The following is a 22,794-nucleotide window of genomic DNA, read 5'->3' on the forward strand; positions in this document are numbered from 1 at the left end:
TTAATCTCTTATCCAAAACACAGTTCATCCTTAACTTGGATCTTTAAAGAAGAGAAAAAAATAAAAGGAAGACACGTGTAATATATTTAAATGATCGTGTGTTAAGACGTGTCTGTTAATCTCTTATCCAAAACACAGTTTCTTCATCCTTAACTTGGATCTTTAAAGAAGAGAAAAAAAATAAAAGGAAGACACGTGTAATATATTTAGACGGCCCACTTTTCATCTTCGAACTCGTGAACTTGAGCATAGTAATGGCCACCGATCGCAATCGTCGGTTGATCGTGTGTTAAGACGCGTTGTTATGCCAAGCCGATGACATAAGAGACGACGGCCGAGCCAACGATGTAAACACGCGCGGCGATTTTCGGTAATTTCGTAAGATGGGTAACAAGTTGAACCTTGAGGTATATTATCGCCGCGCTCTAAACTTAGGCACGCGTGGTCGCGCTTGTAAGGATGCCGGTGGAAAATCGGCACGACCGTGTAATCCGAAAATAACGGCGAGGCTCGAGGAAAAAACGGCCTCGCTTCGTAAACGGCCTCAGGTTGCTGCAAACTTGCTCACCCGTTTTGCTCACCCTTATGCTTTTTTTCAGATCCGGGCGAAAGTGAGCCGCGACCCGATCGAGAATGGACCAGCTAACAGCGCCGTCTACGAGAGCGAACAGGTGAGTTTTCTTTCTTTCTTCTTCTTCTTCTTCTTCTTCGAAGAAGAAGAAATAGCGGATGGTGGAAAAATTCGATCGAATTATTCTTAAGGTTATTTATATTCGTTTTTAAAAATTTTCGATTCGAGTGTCTTTTTCTAGGATTTAATTCTTGATATTTAAATATTCCTTTTCGTTCTTAAACGAGATATGTGTTCGATTACGAACGATTCGAGCGTCTTTTTCTATCTAGGATTTAATTCTTGATATTTAAATATTCCTTTTCGTTCTTAAACGAGATATGTTCGTTTTTACAAATTTTCGAGTATAATCTTCGATTACGAACGATCAATATTCGAGCGTCTTTTTCTAGAATTTAATTCTTGATATTTAAATATTTCTTTTCGTTCTTAAACGAGATATGTTCATTTTTAAAAATTTTCGAGTATAATCTTCGATTACGAACGATCAATATTCGAGCGTCTTTTTCTAGAATTTAATTCTTGATATTTAAATATTCCTTTTCATTCTTAAACGAGATATGTTCGTTCGATTACGAATTCGAGCGTCTTTTTCTATCTAGGATTTAATTCTTGATATTTAAATATTCCTTTTCATTCTTAAACGAGAAATGTTCGTTCGATTACGAATTCGAGCGTCTTTTTCTATCTAGGATTTAATTCTTGATATTTAAACATTTTTTTTTGTTCTTAAACGAGATGTGTTCGTTTTTAAAAATTTTCGAGTATAATCTTCGATTACGAATGATTCGAATGTCTTTTTCTATCTAGGATTTAATTTTTGATATTTAAATATTCCTTTTCGTTCTTAAACGAGATATGTTCGTTCGATTATGAACGATTCGAGCGTCTTTTTCTATCTAGGATTTAATTCTTGATATTTAAACATTCCTTTTCGTTAAACGAGATACGTTCATTTTTAAAAATTCTCAAGTATGTATCAATCTTCGATTAACATTCGAGTCGGTTTTCCCATCTACGGTTTAAGTTTTTAAAAAATGTTCAAATGTATATCTTATTATTTAAATATTCCCTTTTCTTCGACAAATTTTATGCAACGTCGGTCGCGTATATCGATAAAAAATTCAGGTAAAAAACTCGCACAGCTCAATCGAATTATTCTTCGAACGAGATATCTCTATTATATATTTTTAAAAATTCTCTTAAAAAGTATAATCTTCGATTACGAACGATTAATATTCGAATCTTTTTTCCTCGAATCTACAACTTAACCACTTAAATCTCAATATTTAAATATTCCTTTTTCTTCTTCCACCAATTTCATGCAACATCGTGTACCAATAAAATTCACGTAAAAATTTGCAACTCAATCGGACTATTCTTAAACGAGATTTTAAAAATTCTCAAGTATCTTCGATTACGATTAATATTCGAATCTTTTTCCCCATCTACAACTTAACCACTTAAATCTCAATATTTAAATATTCTTCTTCCACCAATTTCATGCATAAAAATTTGCAACTCAATCGGACTATTCTTAAACGAGATACATCTATTCTTTTTTAAAAATTCTCAAGTATCTTCGATTACGATTAATATTCGAATCTTTTTCCCCCATCTACAACTTTTAACCACTTAAATCTCAATATTTAAATATTCTTCCTCCACCAATTTCATGCAATTTCATACCGATAAAAATTTGCAACTCAATCGGACTATTCTCAACCGAGACACGACTATTTATATTTACATTTAAAAATTCTCTTATATATAAATCTTCGAATCTTTTTTTCCATTCGAGCGAACTCGAATCTTGAATATTCCGTTCTCTTCGACTATTCCGTGCAACTATTCCGTGCCGCCATAACCGTTCTCAGCTTTCGATTATAAGCCCGTCCTTTTGCGAGGCCGCCTCTACAAATGCCAACGGGCCGATATATCTTCGCGGAGAACGTTCGTAACCCAGTTAGCCCGAAGGTTCCTCCTACTTTCACCGACCGCAAAGTCGACTTCTGTCCATTCAACTGGCCTCCCGGAGTCGGTGGAGGAATCAACGACCCGGTCGAGGTACCGTTCGCCACGCGGCTGGATCCGCGCGATCGAGCGCATAATTTTCGACTACTTTCACTGGCTTCGCCACCTGTGCCTGTCCATTTTACTCGTCCGAATTCGCGCACCTGACCCAGTTTCCAGAGATATCCGCGATCAAGGTCGTATTGGGCTGCCTCTAGATTCTCTCCTCTCCGGCAGATGTTGCGTATCGTATCGTATTGGACAGGAAAACTCTGGATAGAAGACAATCAGGAAATGGTATTCCAGTCGATGGAACGATGCTTTTTCTATCTGCTTGCGTGCTACTTGAATTGATTGACGAAAGTATGGGTTGTATTGAATATTTTTGCTATTTCGATAGGTTAAATTCGATATAGGGAAAATCTGTTAAGAAAGTAAGATTGTTAGTAAAATTTATAATGTGCCAGAATACTAGAATAGATTTTTCAAGTTCAAGCTCTTCGATTCTCGTCTCCTCTAGAATTTTCGAAATAATGGTTGGTTGCATAATTCTTCTAAAAATATACGTCTCTATAAATATGTATTGGTAAAGTCTATATTTAATTTCGGTGAAGTTTTTTTTTCTTCATTTTTAATTAATCTTAGAGGTATGAACGTTTCTTCGATACACGATGCAATCGTGTATGGTAAAATCGGATGCATTCTGTTTTTCTCGAAATCATGAGCTATAATCATGTTCGTTGTGACGCTAATGTCGCGACTGATAAATAATCGCACTGACATTGATGTTATCGCGACACATCGAACAATAATTCCATCAAAAATTATTTAGAGTAGAGTGCGCCACTGAAATGGAAGCTGTAGATATATCTATGTTATAATTCTTCGTTTAAAAAAAAGAAAAAAAAATATTGATATCTAATTAATATTTTTACCTATTTAATCATTTATGTTTAATACTTATTATTATCATAGTTTGATAAACAAATCTTTTTTTTGGCACGACCATATTTACCCTCAACTCGGCATTCGTCAAACTCTACTAAGAACGTTTCACCGCTCAAGTAACTCCATTACAAAATCCTTGTGCTCGAAGGTCTCGTATAACTATTCCAGTCACCATGCTCCACGAATAACTTTCATTCACCCTAGCAGACTACAATCACTATCAATCGCACGTTCTCACTTCTCTCCCTAATCTTTCTTCTTCACGACCCTTATTCCCTAAACTTTCAAGATTTCGAATTGGCAAATCAATTCTAATACGAGATCATCGTATCGTCTCTCTCTTTCTCTATCTTCGTTTCCTACATCAGGTAGAGGGTGCGTCTGCGCAGAACAGTATTGCCAACGCGACGCACGCCTCCGCATGGACCTAGATCTGTACGGAGCACGGCAAGAACCGGCGCCGGCGTTGCACCGCGTCGCAGTGCACACAGTGCGTGACGTCACCGCTGGCACGTGCCTTTCCCCTTGCCTCCCACCGCAGCCGGCACTGCAGCGCTGGGCGGCGTGCAGAGGGGCGGAGGGGTGGCCGGCCCAGAGAGGCCGGGTGGGGGAAGGTAGTTAAGGTCACCGTGGCCCTGACTGCACGCGCGCGAAATGATATCCGTGTGCAGACCGGTGCAGTTGTGTGCGATCTCGTGCTCTCGCGATTCACGTGTGCGCACGCGCGCTCGTAGTATTCACGGACGGAAAGATTTATTTCTAATTCCACCGCAACCGTTCTTTCGTCTCCCTCTTTCCGAACTCGACCACGACAATAACTTGGAATGAGAGAGAAAGAGAGAAGTTGTTCGTGTGCATAGATTCGAGGTGAATTCGAGCGATGGTCAAGGCCCGCGAGCCTCGGCGGCCAACTTTCCTTCCTTTCCGCCCACTCGTCGTCCACCCTTTAGTTCCTAGGCAGCTGGGGTGGAGGGCCACGAAATGACCTAGAGTGTCGAGCGTGGGCTTCGCTCGGGCCGCGCGTGGCACGGCATTGCATCGTTTTTGAACGTGTAGTCGCAGTAGAGGTGGGATCCTGTTGGTCGGAGGTGGAAATGGTTGCTTGGTATTTTGCGAGATATTGGACTTGATGCAAATGGCTGGGTATGGGTGTTGATCGATTTTTTTTTTATCTTGCTCTTTTTATAATACCATTTTCAAAACTCGTGTACGATATTGCGAGAGAGATTCTTTCGTCGAATTATTTAATAATAAATGAAGTGCTCGATGAATATTTATTTAGTTTGGAAAAAAAGTACTTGTTGGCATTAATAAGCCACATGTGATAGATTTGAAATGTAAAATATAAGATACTATCATAAATTTAAGTGTAATAATAATTTTTTTTTTTTACCATTAAATATCGTGTTACAATAATTATCATTGCGAAATTATGTAAATAATTATTTCGAGCAAACTTAACCTTATTTGAAAACGAAAGCGCGATATAAATATTCTACGTAATTGAATCTGCTTCAAAAAAAAAAAAAAAAAAGGGAAGGAAAAATCGCTAAAAAATACTTTTTAATTTTCAATCGTTTAACACATGATTATATTCAGCCATTTATATCTTTATACGCACGATGCGATCACACTAAACTTTCTATTTAACTTGTCGAAGCTTTCCTAGTGATATTTGAACAGTAATTTATAATAGATAAAATGAGTAGTTGACGAATATTGTAGACGGCGCTTTATGGAAATATAGCAGTACATGCGACACCGTGGCCGTTACGGGAAACATTAATTCTAAAGTTGTTCAACGGACGTTCAAGTGAGAGTAACGTATCCTTCCATAAATTCTTTGACACGTGGTTAGATTCGATAACTTAACGTCTCAACGAAATCAAGGTCGACTGCATCTTCCCAGTAAATCCAAAAATATATCTAACGCAATAAAATTACACGGTGCACTATACTCGTTGCTTGCTTCGTTATTCAGCTGTAAAATCATAGTAGAAAGCATACTTAGCCTGTCAATCAGTTATATAATTCGACCTGTCGTTTGCATAACTCAAACGAGAAGAAAATTATGCGAATTTATCTTTCATATCATATTGCGTAATAGAAATTCTTACAATTTTGTGTTTGTGTGAATATTGATGGTTAAAGACGACATTGATTTTGTAACCTAACCTAATTCAGAAATGTCTAATCGTTTTTAAAATTGAAAAATATATAATAATGCAAATTAAATATATATCGCTATATTTTTTTTAATAAAATATTGAATTTTAAAAATTATATGAAATTACCTTTGCAATTTTTTAAAAATTTACTAAATATCGGATAGAGATGTTCTCGAATACGGATGTTCCGATTCATTTTCAACGATATATACATACATATGCGTGCGTACAGTTGAAACTCTGGGACGTTGGGTTGTATTGTGACACGTCCGTCCATCTTACGTAATAATATTGCGTAAACTTGACGTTCACCGTAATGTCTGTAGTACATATTTCCGTGCGCCCAGCAACAACGAACCGGCTAGAATCAGGTCTGAAGTGTAATCATACATTCTAATTCTCTTCCTTCCTTCGTTCCTTTTTTGACATTTATTATGTTGTTATAATAGATTGCTTTTGTGATTTCTTTTAATTAATTAAATATATACATAATTTAATATATATTATAATAATTAAATTTCGACATATAATTTTTGATTCGATATTTTAATTTTTTTTTTTGTCAAATAAATTTTTTGATTTAGTTTCAAATTTAATTTTTCAAAAATTTCTTTTTTCTTAACGGAAAATTTTTAATTATATTACCAAATCGATGAATAATATGGAAAATAATTTTATTGTTAATAATAATTGTGTGACATAAGTGTCGGTGGCCATGACACTGAATATTTGAAGCAATTAAAAAGCAAATTCTGATCTTCTTTGTTTCGATACTTTCAAACTTCGACGAGCCATTTGATTCTTCTTATTACATATTCGGTTCTCGTTTAAAAATACAATCACGTAGAACGACGTTATGTATTGCATCGACAAAACGTCTCGACGACTTTTGCCCGTGCCATAACCTCAAATATTATTTGATTATTAAACAACTCACGAAGTTGTGCGTTCAATGTTCTTAATGTCAAGTGTATTAATATATTTAAAGTGATCATAATAAATGATCAGTTCTAAAATTAACATATTCAAAATTAGATGATGTGATTTGATTAAGGTTTTAAATGTTAGATCGACTCTGATGATATTTTATTCAGTTATATCACGTGCGTGATACAGTTAGAAATAGATCTATAGTATTTGTAATTACAATCTTTGAATCAGATTAAAGATTATATATTTTTATATCGATAGATAGTATTACTTTTCATTGAAGAATTGTAATTTAATTTAAAATTTTAATTGAATATATATATATATATATTTTAAATGATATTATCGCAAATGTATAATTACTAAGAGAAAATAATTTTTTTCAATTTATATTATATTGATTTTTTCCTTTTTTTATTTTTTCAGAAATTAAATACTTTTATATTATAATAGTTTTTAAAATATAGGATTATCATAATTTTCTTTTTATTCTACTAAATTAAAAATATTACGATTTAAAAAGAAAAATAAGACTATAAAAATATATATCAGGATCTTATAAATATTGATATATATATTATGTTCTTAATTTCAAAGAAAAACACGTTTTTTTCCATTACAATATAAATCATTTGAATGTTTAATAAAATTGAAATCTTTATTCTTTTGTGCTTTATTCTCGTTAATATATGTATCGCTTGACAATCTAGTAAATTATTCAAATCTCATAATCTCTCTTCATAGAATTAAATATAAATAATTATTTTTCGTTCAATAATGCATAAAATAACTTTTATTATAATATTATATAATATTATAAAAATAAAGAATAAAAATAATATTATCATTTTTCATTTTCACTGAATTATTTCCAATTGGTCAATTGTCCTAAAGTAACGAAAAAGTAATCCGTAACGTTCTACTTTGTAACTAGGAAATTCACTAATATTATTAGTTCATGGATTATTGCGCAAGAGGACTCTAAGATCGCAAACAGAATCGAAAATTCACACTCTCGATCTATGTATTCTATGACTATACGCGCCATGCTAGTTGACTTCTCATTGTCGCGATCTTGAGATTGTTGAATGGAATGCGAATGTTGGAGACACAATGCGTGCAAGTTCTTGGGAAGGCCAACGTGCATATATTCATTAGAACATCTCCTTGAAAACTATAGCTTCATCGACCTTGTAAGGTTTGACGCGCCGACTAATGAGCAAAAGAAGTAAGGAGTGCCGTGGCATGCGTGCATGTGTATACATCGAGTATTAGAAAACTAGTAACCAACCGGAAGGAACGAAAACATTGCGACGTGACGTTATTTTCTTTCGTGGAACTCATTTCAATTTCATTTTCACGTGTGAAACTTCTAGCTTTGCCTCTTCCTGTTCCACGTACGATTTTCTTTTGCCGGCTGATCAAACGTTGGTTTGTACTACTGAAAATCATTTTTTTTTTATCGATGCGAATTATTTAATATTATATGTGTGTTTAATGTTAAAGAATGTTCGTGAAAGGATCAAATTAAACGAGTAGATGCGATAAAAATGCGATGAGATTATCTCGTATTCATTTTGTCAAATTTATGTTCATCTTTCTAATTTTTATTTTATATATATTTTTATTCCTTTAAATGTTATTTATCTTAAAGATTTTAAGATTTAGATCTAAGATTAAAAATCTTTAGCAAATTTTTAGATAAAATACTAGTACGCTTGATAATTGTTATCAGCACTTTTAATCAAATATATCTATCTTTATGTTCGTAATCTTTTATTAACATCAAAATTACACATTACATAATCGATTGTATAAAAATTATGGTCTGCAATGAATCTTGTTGGTGATCAAGATAGCTCGTATTTTATAATTAGACATTTATCTTTTCCAAGTAATTTCCATTGAAATCAATCTCAAATTTTAGCATAGAATTTAAACGTGCGAGCTAATTATTTTATTAAATAAAAAGAGAATTAATCTTTTGAATACGAAATAACTTCAAGCCTTATCTTTCTCACTCGTCCATTATCCGTCCATTAATTTATCTGTCTATTATTATCTATTTTATCACTGTTAAAATTATACTGTCATTAAGCTATCTATTTATAACCATTATTATTTTCTCATTTAAATGAAAAGCAAAGTCACCACCACTGTTAATTTTCATTTTCATTTTTTTAATCTTTATCATTTCAACGTGATTATTATTTTCTAATATTCTTTCTTATTGCCCATAATATTGAATCTTTATTGGACAAATAAATAAGAGAAAGCGTTCGCAAATTATTTAGCTTGTAATAAAAAGATGATCCCGTGCATGCAGAAAAGTTAGAAAATTAGCGAGGATTAGCGAGACACCTAGTATACGTTTCAAAAGCCCGAAAGTCGAGGCATAAGATTAGCATTCTTCCCGCGAACGTGTCTAACCGGTCCCTTTCCCCGACAGCTAAAACTTCCACTTGTATGACAAACGATGTCACGTGCATGCAGGTGCATACGTAACCAGACTGACAAAGAGTCGATCGAATTGCGAACCGAGAAGAGGAGGAGAAAAGAGGATCGAGAAGGGGGAAGGAAGGGGTCTATTTTCTTTTTCGCTCTTTCACGTCTTTCGTTTCGTTTCGTTTCGTAGAGGGAGGGGGGGGGCCTCGTTAGACATTTTCTGTTTGGGTGTTGGAGAGGCGGAGGCGAGTCAAGGCCGTGTGCGGCACCATTGCGAATTTCAGCTGGTTACCGAACAGCTAGCCCATGGTGGTGGGGATAAGATACGGTTCCGCCTCGTGTTGTCCTAGGTCCTGGCCTGCTGTTTTTTTACGCGCGCGCCAAATATACGTTATATTGGCCCGGCCCTGGACTTCCTTAACGAGGGATCACGATGCCTCTGCTATATCTTATAATTAAAGTTTATCGATCGGTTTAAATATACAACATTACAAGGTTCGAATATTAATATTAGCCTATATTTGGTTAAAATTTTTTTTATATTTATCGAGATACAAATATTTTGAATTTGAAGTTTCACGGATTGTTTATTATTTTTAAATAGGAAATTTCACGCGTTTCATATCTAATTATGTATTTATTTTCTTTATCTCTGTTCTTTTTCGCCTTTCGTTTATTATTCTTTCTTTGGCGCGCCTAAAACGCGAAACGATCGCGCGCAGGCGCGTTATCGACCGTCCTCCCGTGGACTCTACCTTGACCTCAAACAGTAAAGGCAGTGGCGAGCAATTAAAGCTCTTAAGGGCCTTGGCTGGACGAATCGATCCGCCTCATTAACGCTACGACGATCGATCTTGGGTGACAGTGCTTCATCGTGCTTTGATTCTTAATCGAGTGGTTCAATTTTTGGACTCTTAAGTGAAAAAAAAAATGTGAAGATTAAAAATTTTCCAAGATCAACTTATTTTTTTTCGATCGAGGTTTATTAAAGGAATTTATTTTATTGTTCGATCGGTTCGTATCGGATTTTTAAAACTCAATTTATACTTGAAAATTAAAAAGTTTAATCGAATAGCTTCTAATCCAAACTATCATGGTTATCTATGATATTAAATAAGAAACTGAAAGTTCTGTTGGTTATAAAAAAAAAGCTCGTCGTTTGAATTACTAAAGTTTTGGGGGAGATCTTGTTTTACGAGTGAAGTTTTTCATTATATCGGAGATTTGAAAGCAAGTTCACCGCTTGGGTTTGTTCTTTGAATGTTTAAGCGTCGTAAATTTTCTATTGAAAGAAAGCGTATAAAGTTTCGTAGAAAAATTTATAGAATCGTATAAAACGTGATATAATCCGTGAAGAATGGATGCTCGTAATCGAGCAGCAATGCGTTTAAGAGTTTTTTTTTACTATATGTGGCGAGACATTTCCGTGAGATTTCGACCACGAGAATGCGATAACGCGTTTGAATATGAATAACACATGCTATATCACATTGATTTAAATATTTGGAATATTTTGCGGAATCGTATACATTCGTATGAAACTGTTAATTCAATATTAAAATTCAAAACTTGTTAATAAAAATATTAAAAATGTCGAACTTTCGAATATTTACATTCAAATTATCAAATTATCAGTTTCGAAATTTAAATGTCAAATTATAAAGCAAATCTCAATTAAATTAAACGCTTTTAAATTATTTAAAATTTCACGAAATCGTTATATGATAAACAACCAGTGGAAAGAAATCAATTTGGAGGTTAACGATCTAAAACTTGCTGAAAGAAAAGAAAAAGTCCCTATACGAAACGTATTGTGAACGCAATCCCGCACGACACAAATTATAAAGCAAATCTCAATTGAATTAAACGCTTTTAAATTATTTAAAATTTCACGAAATCGTTATATGATAAACAACCAGTGGAAAGAAATCAATTTGGAGGTTAACGATCTAAAACTTGCTGAAAGAAAAAAAAAAAGTCCCTATACGAAACGTATTGTGAACGCAATCCCACACGATACAAATTATAAAGCAAATCTCAATTAAATTAAACGCTTTTAAATTATTTAAAATTTCACGAAATCGTTATATGATAAACAACCAGTGGAAAGAAATCAATTTGGAGGTTAACGATCTAAAACTTGCTGAAAGAAAAAAAAAAAGTCCCTATACGAAACGTATTGTGAACGCAATCCCACACGATACAAATTATAAAGCAAATCTCAATTAAATTAAACGCTTTTAAATTATTTAAAATTTCACGAAATCGTTATATGATAAACAACCAGTGGAAAGAAATCAATTTGGAGGTTAACGATCTAAAACTTCCTGAAAGAAAAAAAAAAAAGTCCCTATACGAAACGTATTGTGAACGCAATATACCGCACGATACCCGATCATCATTATATTTTACATAAGCGTAGTTTCGACATCGATCGAATCGCATTCGTGCAACTTTCTCCGGTATCGATCTCGAGTCGGAAAGTCACGTGTCTATTAGGGACTTGTTCGTCCATAAAACTAGCTTATGAAAGAGGAATGCTCGCGCGAAAGGGGAAAGTACGACAACGACGAGGACGACGACGACGACGCAGCGCGGGCAGAAATGCGTTTTCGCTTTTACCCGTTAACCATCATCAGTTAACCTGCGTGAAATTTATCCACTGACTTTCGATCGTTTTGCATTTCCTGCTTGGCACGTGCGTTAACGCGTGAACGTTTAAACGTTGCGCGTAACGGCTCGTTAAATTATTCGCCGCTCAATTGAATAAACTCATTTCTTTTTACAAAAGATTATTAACATATTTTACAGCCGAGCGTATAATATAAAAATTTAAACGTTTCTCTCTTCGTTATTTGATAAAAGGCATAATTTCTATTAAACGAAAAAAAAAAAATAATAATAATAATAATATAACAAACAGACGTAATGGATATTTTTCTGTTTATTCATAATATTCGTTAATTGTTAGAATAATGAGAAACAAATTGAAACCGACTGTTATTCACGCAATAATTCTGGGGAAGGTTAAAACTGCTTTAGTTATTATTTTATCGTAAATTCTATAATACGATCGTAATTTTATTTGAAAAAAAAAGAAAAAGTTAGAAAGGTAAATCAATTGTGTAAATATAAGGAAGGAAAAATTTACGCTTGAAATTCGTAGAGAGAATTAATTTCGTGTCGAGTTAAAATCGAGAAGTGGGCAATGGCGCGGTGATTTTCATCCAGTAAGAAAGGCGGTTTTCCCCTGAGTAACTGTAAACTGGTCCTAAGACAGGCCGCGCCCATCGCGTTGCTCAACTTCGGTAAACCGAGGAGAACCGGTGTCTGAACGGCGTGGCAAGGCCGTTGACAGCGGCGGGGAATCAATCATTGTCACGCTTGGCAAGCAAAATCCACAGCCGCTGCGCTGTTTATTAGCTAGCTGATTCGTCGAGAAAGGACTAGAATTGCGCGCGAGCTACATTTGTTTATTATATATATATATTGGATCTTCCGTTCTTTTTCATCGTTTCTCTTGCATCGTTCTAGCTCGCTCGCGTGTTTTAAACTTCGAACGAAAGGATTGCCAACGGTCGGATTGTGAAACGTTTCTGTGTCGTCGAGGCATGCAGAAATCGAAAGCAGAATTGGTGATGGTAACGCACTTTTACTTGGGTGTGAGAGTAAGAGAATTTTTACTTGGAAGAGCTTGTTAACGATCGTGGAGGTTAGGTTTTGTATTATAGGTTAGGACAGTGTTAAAATAGTATTTCATTTGAAATTTTGAGGTTAGGATTTTGTGAAATTGTTTAAATATTTATGTATTCTATTATATATATATTTTTATTTTCAATCTGAATCGTTTTATCATCGGAACGGATATTTTTAGGGAACTGAGAAACGAAGAAAAGATTCAAGATAAATATAGCATCGGCAGGAATAAAGAATTGTATTTTTAGGAATAACAACGAACGTTAAATGTTGAATGAGATGAATGGGAAGATTCGATAATAGAATTCGTGAACAAGTTGAAAAGAATTATCGATATTTCAGCGTTGTATTTTTAAAAAGAACGCTTCTTATTGATGGAATTAGAAAGTAACCCTGCCCTAGGGTAATATTATCCTCGAACTGTATCCTTTCTCTCCGTTTTGTTTAAGCATTCTATGCGAGCCATTAATCAGCTGGCAACTTAAATTGTACCACCTGTTCTAACATTTGCGAACGTGACCTTGGTTCTTCGCTCAATTCTTTCACTACAAGACAATAGTATATATACATATATATTTCTATTGATAAATCATTCATTTGATTCTTTGCATCATTTTAATTCTGTATAAAATTTCATTTTTTTTTTTTAAATTTACATTTAATTTTTCTCACAAAATACATTTATCTACTAAATAGAAATTCATAACAATCTTATCATCTCGATACACATTCTTAAACGTGTAAATATCTGCTGTCCTCAAAATGAATTGAGAAAAATATTTGTTTTCACACATTCAAGTACAATAAAAAATAAAAGAATATTTTTGTTTAAACTAAATATATTTCAAAAATAAATTTACTTATAAATTGTTGCCAAATAACGATCTTTTATGAGAACGAGCCAAAGAATATAGAAATCGTTTCTTTTGATTTTGTTTTGCTTGCAACTGATGAACATAATTAATTAAACCATTTCTTCGGAAATATAGAGATAACTTCACAATTGAACAAAATACCAGACAGAATTCCTTTAACCGAATTTTATTTTTGTAAATACAACTACGCACAATTTATCTCGTGCAAAATAATCGGACTTGTTTTTCCCGCGAATTCTGAGAATCGTGCGCAGGTATTTTGCAATTATAGAAACAATTATGCGAATGATAGTTTCGCAAAAATAAGAAAAGGGACGCGTATCAAGTCCTATATGGTGGATCACGAGTAGAGGTTATGTTAAAAATGGCCGAAGAAAAATTTTAATAACTGCGAGATTAGCATACGCGATGATAACGCTTAAAAAAGAGCATCGATGAAAGCGGATCCTTGAAGAGGAGGATCGAGGAACCAGACGAAAACTTGCGAATAAATCGTGCAAATATCCGCAGATATTCCGTCTCGTTTGAAATTAGGCATGCAGACGTGTGAATCATCAGGTGTAGTAAATTTAAATTTAAACGATCATGATCAATTTTAAAAAAAGCAAAAGATGCTTCAAAATAACATTCGCGGTGTTAAAAAGTGTTTAGAATATTGCCTTGGCTCGAAAATAGAATTGAGAGTAGAAAATACATAGTATGGCGAACGATGTAGCAAGCGCGATGAAGTTAGAAACCAACTCAAGGACGCTCTAGCCTCGTTGCATCGAAAGAGGGCAGCCATATAGCCATCGATCGAATTTCCTGATGCTTTATTATCGAGCCGAACGTATTACTATGTGTATACTTTTCGCGACTTCAGATTGGATGTTGAACCTTCCTCGACCGATAACGACTAAACAGTGACGGTATTATGTCCAGTTTGGCAATAACAAGCGAGCCTCTCGCGATAAGAGCGCGGATAAATATTTCTCTCGTTGCGGTGTAAGCCTCTCCTGGCCTTGAAAAAAAAAACGTTCCTGTATGAACAATCGAGTTCGAGAAGCAGTGAACGGTAACAACTCGTCGGTTGTCAGGCGTGACAGCCGCCTTAAAAGCGTAACGTGTGCCCGTTCGCACACTGCGATTCAATCCGTGTGTTGACCGGTCAGAAAAATTCTCATACGTGACCAAGTAGATGCGTTTCGATGCGCTTATGTACACTTATACACGTGTGAGTGTGTGTGTGTGTGTGCACGATTCACGAGTATCACTATTCACGTCGTTAACGTTGCTTCACGTACAGCAATTAAGAATGATGTTAGAACGATGAGATTCGTCGACGAAAATTGTTTTCTACTTATAACGGTATCTACCAGTTTCGGCAGTTCTACCATACCATCGTGTCCTTTAACGAAACGTGTATAATTGTCTGGAATGTGGTCACGAAGATAGAAAGGAACAGTCAAGCAAGCAATCAATTGAGATTTCAGTGAGTTCATCAATCGGGATTGAGGATTCTAAAATGGAAATCATAAATTAAAATATTTTACATTGAATAACTTTGTAAATATTGCTTAAAATTTGTTGAAAGAAAACTGTTTTTCTATTACAAAACTTTATTGAATGCTATGATAAAAGAATTAGTAATAAAATATAAATATATTATCACTTTCTAGAGTATTTGTATGCACAGAAAGTAAAAGAATATTATTATTTATTAGTAATCTATGCATCATGAAACATGTTAGATATTATAGATGATAAAAATGTATTCGATATATAATTATGTTTCTTGTAATTTTACGTATTTTATCATATTCTTTTTTCGATTGAAAGTGAGTAAGCTAATTAAGACAATCATTAATTAATCTCCATTGGAAAGTGAGAAGAGAATCTTGAGTTGTTATGTTAATTTTTAGTATTCTCAAATATACCAGATAAAAACAAATGCTATGACCGATATATCGATAATACGAAGTAGCGTCGACCATGATTAATCAGCCTCGCCTTGTTTTCGTCTCGAATTTAACGGTTCTGCGCGCGAAGAACAATATGCGTATATTTTTATTGCAATAGCATAAAGAAGGTAACCGACCAGATTTTACAATATAAATGGAATGTACCTCGTGTCAAAGTCAAAGTCAACGATAAGACGATAAGCGTGGAGGGAAATGACCGACAATTCCGCGCGTCATGTCGCTTGCCTTTTATTCCTATCTCGTTATCATTTTTGTTCACTCGTTATCTTGATTGCTACTGTTGGCTCGCGTTCATCTATCCAAATGACAAAGTGATACATTCGATTGAAAGACAACGCATATATTATGACCGATTTGTTGCTAGTTTTGGTGTACTAGCGTCCTCTGTCGTTTCGTGTAGACGCTGGCAAAGACGCACGCCACTCGGAGACATAAACAACGCGATTGCGCATGCGCTACTCTTCCCTCCTTCACTCTTGCTCTTGAATCTTTCACTCTTTTAATCCTACTTCTTCTGTATATTGTTCTCCTTTGCTCTTATAGCCAAGCAACTGCCGTTTCACAATGTTCTCGATGGTGGCGCTGACCTTCATAATGGCGACGATCACACCGGTGAATCGAGACTAATCGCACGTATATTTTTCGAATAAATTTTGTCATTAACGAATACAAAAGTTTGGTAAAAGAAAAATATATTCTGAAAAATTTGTTTCATTTTTGAATCGATATCTACGTATAATGTTTCTAATGACCAATTATAAATTGTAAACAGTTGAATATCCCGATGCATCGTGACTCACGGATGTTCAATGCTCTCCACCCTCCCTGCCTCTCGCGTGCTCGAAACGATTTTCTTTCTCTGTTTTCTGTGTCGTCGACCTCGGTTCTTGCTTGGAAATTGCGCCGAATCTGCTGTTCCAGCGCGTTTCTATGCCCCGTACATTTTTTACCGCTCGAATTTCTACGCATTGCCGACGCTGAACAATGACACTTCAGACTAACTTCTTGCTCTTTGTATGCATCTATTATCTTCAGTATTGCCTCTGACATGCTTTAAAGTAAACAATAGTATGCTTTGACACGTGCGTGTACATGCCATTCAATACAACAACACATTCAAACGTACGAAATCGAATATAGAAAGCACAAGTTTTTTCAATAATTTATTTTTATCATTTTAAGAAATGAAAAAATGCAAATGTAAAACAAATTATTGTAACTTTTTTGATGCATCATCTCATCTCATTTTCAGAATTTTCAAACGATAGTGAGCTATGAGCTTTGTCATACGTTCTGTTGCACTGCAATCTAAAACTTATTAATCTTAATGCACTCGGACTAGCGGAATTTACCTTCAGCCACGAGATACCCCCCCATAACAAACCCATAGATTTTTCTCTCGTCACCCTGTATACTCCATGTTCGTGCGTAAAGCATTCGTGTGTTAAGAAGGGTCAACGTCCGACCCTCACCACACGCCACGGATCGACGCGCTAACACACAGAAGCCTGGTTTGTTTTGGTTTCCCGGGCATTACCCTTGCCTCCCCACTTCTTCACACTGACTCCACTCTCTTTCTTTCTGTCTTTCTTACTTCGACCATATATAATCATCTCTTTCTCTCTTTCCTCGCGCGCGCGATACGTCCGATGCTCGTGGAAAGTATTGGCGTGTACGGTGACGATGCGATCCAAAAATGGGAATTGACATCGAATTAGCTTGATGTCAATCAGAGTACACAATGTTAAATAATATCGTAAGATGAAAAAAAAATGAGAAAGGAGAAATTATAATACGATGCATTTTATATAAATTTGACATTAAAAAATGAATTAAATATTAATATTATCTCGATAAAAAATACAAATTCTAAACATATATGTTTTAAATTAATAAAAAAAATGAGAAAGAAGCAATACCAAAGATCGAACATTGAGAGAATTGAAAGGAAATATATTGTTTTCAAGGCAGCAAGATGGAGAGTGTGACGAGAAAGCGAGAGCTGCGTAGAAAGCAAGTTGCAAGTAGTTTGGGATCGATTTTCGTATCCCATGTCTCGCTTGTTACGTTCACCTCGAACGTAGAGAATGTCGATTCGCTGCTACGATGTTGTTCTACATATATGCCATTCTATAATATACACATCAAATATTCCCATGATGGAAGTGAAACGAACACACGGTTACACCGCGAGAAGAGACCTTGCTTGGAATTTTCATTCGCAGAGTACGTTCATTCGTGCTCTATATATATATATACATATATGATCGCATGTACGATCTAATTATAAGCAATTTGAGGCACAGTGCGCCATGATATCAACGCCAGCGTGCACGCGTGACATTACTTAGATAGATTCCAGAGGGCGTGCACGCTCGTGCGTGTGCGCGCGCATGTGTGTGTGCATGATAAAGGGAACGAAGGGAACGAAGGGAAGGAGAGAAGATCCGTCGCGTAAACGAGCCTAGGGTAGATGGCCCCGGCCCGGCACGGTCCCATCAGACCAGCCGCGTGCATCCCCATCTTGCCTATCTATACTACCGGCAACATCGTATCACGCGCGCGATGCACCCACGGACGGCTCTAGCGCACTCGGCAACCCTGTCGACTCGCTTACTCATCCCTGCCAACTGAACACTGCGCAACGATACAACCGCACTGAAGAAAATCATCCTCTCTTCGTCTCTGAACATTTACGTCTCTCTCTTTCTTCCATTCCCATTGCTCCTTTTAGAAGATCTCGCCAATGGGACGGCCACTGTGACCAATTACATCGCTCGTATTGTGCATCGCGTCGCATACAACCTGTTAATAGAGCTTCGTACATATATGTGCATAAAACATATATATTACTGGCGCATACGTACTTCACTATTTCTGAATATTTCTTTTTTTGGTAGAAACGAAACTGATCGTATGATTATGCGATTATTTTAGAAAGTCTATTTTTCGTTCTATTTATTGATTTATTTTTGCGATGATATACATAAGCAACATAAGCAATCTTTGTCCACAATTATTAACGAACTGAAAGTCGACGCGGAGAGAGGGGAAAGGATCGACTCTGACTTTTTCGATACGAAGCAAGGCAAGGCAAAGCAAGGCAAAGCAAGGCAAAGCAAAGCAAAGCAAAGCAAAGCAAAGGAAAGCAAAGCAAAGGGAGAGCCAACCGGCATAGAAGGTCTGTGACCTCGGCAATGCTTATGTACGCCTGTATATGCGCCTGGCCGCGTGTACCGTTTCAGAGGTGACGTCACGATCAGAAAGGTCCTTGAAGTAGCGAGAACAGCTTTCTGACCGATTCTTTTCCTGTTTTGCGGAAGTTTAAAAATCCGAGAGATATCTGGATACAATGTTTTCTATCCGACTCATTTGATGGATAGGAAAGATTTACATAATCGAGTCTTTGGATATAAATATTTGTAACGATGTCAATTTTTACAAAATTTTTCAGAATTCTAAAAAAAAAAAATTCTGTAACTCTAGAACATTATAATTTTAGAATTTTAAAACAATTTTTCTTGCAACTTTGTAACTTTACAACTATAAAAACTTTATTTTTCTCAAGAACTTTAAAACTCTTAGAAACAAATAATTAAAAAAATAAAATTATGAGATGGTACAATTTATTAATTCTGAAAATATCTCTGAACTTAGGATATTTATAATTATAAAATTTCTAAAATAATATTAACTTTTAAATTCTTGTCGAAAGAAAAATAAAATTCTACTTTCTAAAATTTTTCTTCCTACTTTACAATTTAGATTTGAAATTTATGGATCAACAGCAGTGACCTGACAGCGAAAAACTCGTTTTGACCACCATGTTCTTCAAAAGTGTCGCCTCTTACGGTGTCCTTCGCTTTTAACCTTTCGTGATTCGAATGTTCTTTCGAAAGAAGTATATTGTCAGATACGAATTGCGTCGAAATTTTTAACCATCAAACTCTTTCCCTTTAAAACAGTTATTGACTATTCTCTTATTGGATCTCTTATTGTAAAAGTCAAGTACCTTTTTATATTCTGTTTCTTTTTATTAATTAGGATTTCATCTACGAAAAATAAATCTTTTGATCGTAATTTCAAGAAGTTATTTATTTCTTTTATTTCATTCTCAAATTAAAAAGTTTAAAAAACTTACCAATGAAATTTTAATAAATTTTTAATAAGTTTCAATAAATAATTTGAATTGATATTGTTCCAATCTGGTATTTCTAACGTATACTTTATCAAATGGTATAGGAATCGATAGATTCAGCAAAACGTAGCTTTAGACTGTCTTCTATCATTATCTTCTTTATTATTTATTGAACAAGTTACAGTTCCTGTTATTTCTACATAAAATAAGTTGGAATTAAAGTACCTATTGAGTTTGAATAAAAAGATACGTGTGTATGGAATATGAAGATGTTCGAGTATATTATATATTATAGAATATTGTTATAAAATTTTAAATCAAAAAAGGAAATGATTTGAAATTTTATATTTATCAAACATTTTTTTAAAATTAGTTGTTTATAGTACCTATAAATCATTTAATTATTATATTTATAGAATATTTTCAAAGCATTTTTAAATATAAAATTTCGATTGCTCATCTCATTTAAATATATACCTTTCATATTAAGAATTTATAAATTCTTAACTTTTTTTCTACATTTTATTTGGTCATCGATAACAAATTATCACAGTTATTAAATATTACAATTTTCATTGAACGACGATATTTTTGTCAATTTTTTTTTTAACGAGTCACCAAAATATAAATATCAAATCCAACAGTTGCAGAATAGCTCTAAATTTCTCTTTAACTTGATACAAAATCCTTTTCTCACCGCATATATAATTCTTCATGTGTCAGCGTTTTCTTTTCGTTATTAAACTTTATAATTTCGAATCTTTCTAAAAGCGTGATAACAAGCGTTTAATATTTGAAGGACGGGCCGTTATTGAAACACGTTGAAAGCACGATCGTAGCACGACCGCGTGGCCCGACGGAGAAGTATCGTTCTCGGATCAATAGCACGTGATCGTGCCGGCACCACTGGTGCCGGCCGATATAAACAAAGAAACGTGGCTGCGCGCGACGAACGCGGCCGGCTGCTGCGCATCGATTTTCCCCCCTTGTATCACCTTTCCGCGATATAGTTACGTACGATTCACGCTACAATGCTCGTCGACGGACCGTGAGATATCGTTAAAGGACGTCTAAAAATCCTTCATCAGAGATATTTTCGGCACTCTGATAATGTTTGAAAATACATAGTCGCCGTGTCTTCAAAACAATCGGAACACTTTACGAAAAATAAAGATTACGATACGAAGAAAACCTTCGATTTATAGGTTAACATTAGTGCAATAAATACATGTACAAACATAGACTTGCGTATATCATATAGAGTCTATATAATCGTGATTAAAGATATAAAAATAACGATTAGATGGAAATAATATTTGAAAAATGTTGTAAATAATGTTTTTATTAATTCACATGATATATAAAGTTATACGATATAAAATTTTGTATAAATATTATCCATTATATGTTAAAATTCTTTTTAAATTATGTAATATATTATATATTCGGTCATTAATATAACATTTGTTCTGATTTCAGGCTAATGCAGCGGTAGTATTTAAATGTACTTGGCCAGGTTGTTTAGAAATAAAGGCGACCGTGCCGCTTATCGAGGAGCACGTGCGCCAATCACACTTAGGGTAAGTCTTAAATATATAGTAAGACGCAACAAGTCTCATGAAAATATTTTATCGCATCTGTTGCACAAACTCGTGCACGGGGATTAATTCAATCTCAATTTCAATTTTAGTTAACTTAATATCATAAGTATACGCAAAGAGTATATAACTTCGATTATTAATATTATTATTATTATAACTAATTAATTAGATTTTTTAATTCGATAAATTAATTGATCTTCCACACGATTTATAATTTTCTTCAAATGTTCGTCGTGCTCTCGTGTTACTCTTCAAATTCTTTGACGTTCACGAGCGTTAACCTTGAACCACGCGATAAGATAAATTCCAACTAACTGTGCCGGACATGATGGTGTGCATCGAGTAGAGTTCGTTCACGGTCGAATAGGTCGCCCACGCATTTCACATTAAATGCATAGCCACGTTTTAACGAGGATCGCACACATTTTTCAGACCTAAAAAGACTAACAGTTACGATAACGAAGAGGACGATGACATTTCCGATCACGAGGAAGAATTCTACTATCAGGAGGTGGCGGTGGATCATATGAGCTCTCCGCCGACTATGTCGCACAGGGACATGGCCAGACCTCCTCACGAGGATCCAGAGTACCAGAAACAGCTTCGTTTGGAAACCACTTCTGCCACCAATAACGCAGAAAGCATGATGGTGAGCATCAGAGAACGAATCGCATTCGCCACTTCGCAATCACCGGTACGTTGATTGATACATTATTAGAAGAAGCTGAAATTCATTTTATTCTCGATCGAATTAAAAAAGAAAATGATCTCATAACCTCAAAATAATTTTTCTTAATTCATTTTATTCTCGATCGAATTAAAGAAAGAAGAAAATATGATCTCATAACCTCAAAATAATTTTTCTTAATTCATTTTATTCTCGATCGAATTAAAGAAAGAAGAAAATATGATCTCATAACCTCAAAATAATTTTTCTTAATTAATTTTATTCTCGATCGAATTAAAGAAAAAAGAAAATGATCTCATAACCTCAAAATAATTTTTCTTAATTCATTTTATTCTCGATCGAATTAAAAAAGAAAATGATCTCATAACCTCAAAATAATTTTTCTTAATTAATTTTATTCTCGATCGAATTAAAGAAAAAAGAAAATATGATCTCATAACCTCAAAATAATTTTTCTTAATTCATTTTATTCTCGATCGAATTAAAAAAGAAAATAATCTCATAACCTCAAAATAATTTTTCTTAATTCATTTTATTCTAGATCGAATTAAAGAAAAAAAGAAAATATGATCTCATAACCTCAAAATAATTTTTTTTAATTCATTTTATTCTCGATCGAATTAAAGAAAAAAAGAGAAAATGATCTCATAACCTCAAAATAATTTTTCTTAATTCATTTTATTCTCGATCGAATTAAAGA

At 34.5% G+C, this 22,794-nt stretch overlaps 1 protein-coding gene and 1 long non-coding RNA gene across 3 annotated transcripts in view; one reads left to right on the forward strand and one right to left on the reverse strand.

Annotated features, from left to right (window-relative positions):
• Nucleotides 1-22,794, forward strand: part of LOC724885 (zinc finger protein 395) — a 98,330-nt gene that overhangs the window by 72,812 nt on the left and 2,724 nt on the right. Inside the window, exons 5-7 of one of the 2 annotated variants that reach the window (XM_006566788.3) lie at nucleotides 600-671; nucleotides 21,285-21,385; nucleotides 21,839-22,055. In XM_006566788.3, coding sequence (XP_006566851.1) covers nucleotides 600-671; nucleotides 21,285-21,385; nucleotides 21,839-22,055 — 390 coding nt within the window. Of the gene's footprint in view, nucleotides 1-599; nucleotides 672-21,284; nucleotides 21,386-21,838; nucleotides 22,101-22,794 lie in introns of both variants that reach the window. The other variant, XM_001120785.5, reaches the window with a different exon arrangement.
• LOC113218642 lies at nucleotides 4,973-6,131 on the reverse strand. The gene is made up of 2 exons (XR_003304352.1): nucleotides 5,887-6,131; nucleotides 4,973-5,573 (listed from the first exon to the last, which is right to left on the reverse strand). It is a non-coding gene; the product is annotated as an uncharacterized LOC113218642 (long non-coding RNA).

This window comes from Apis mellifera, linkage group LG3 (genome assembly GCF_003254395.2).
Source record: "Apis mellifera strain DH4 linkage group LG3, Amel_HAv3.1, whole genome shotgun sequence".
Lineage (NCBI taxonomy): Eukaryota > Metazoa > Arthropoda > Insecta > Hymenoptera > Apidae > Apis > Apis mellifera.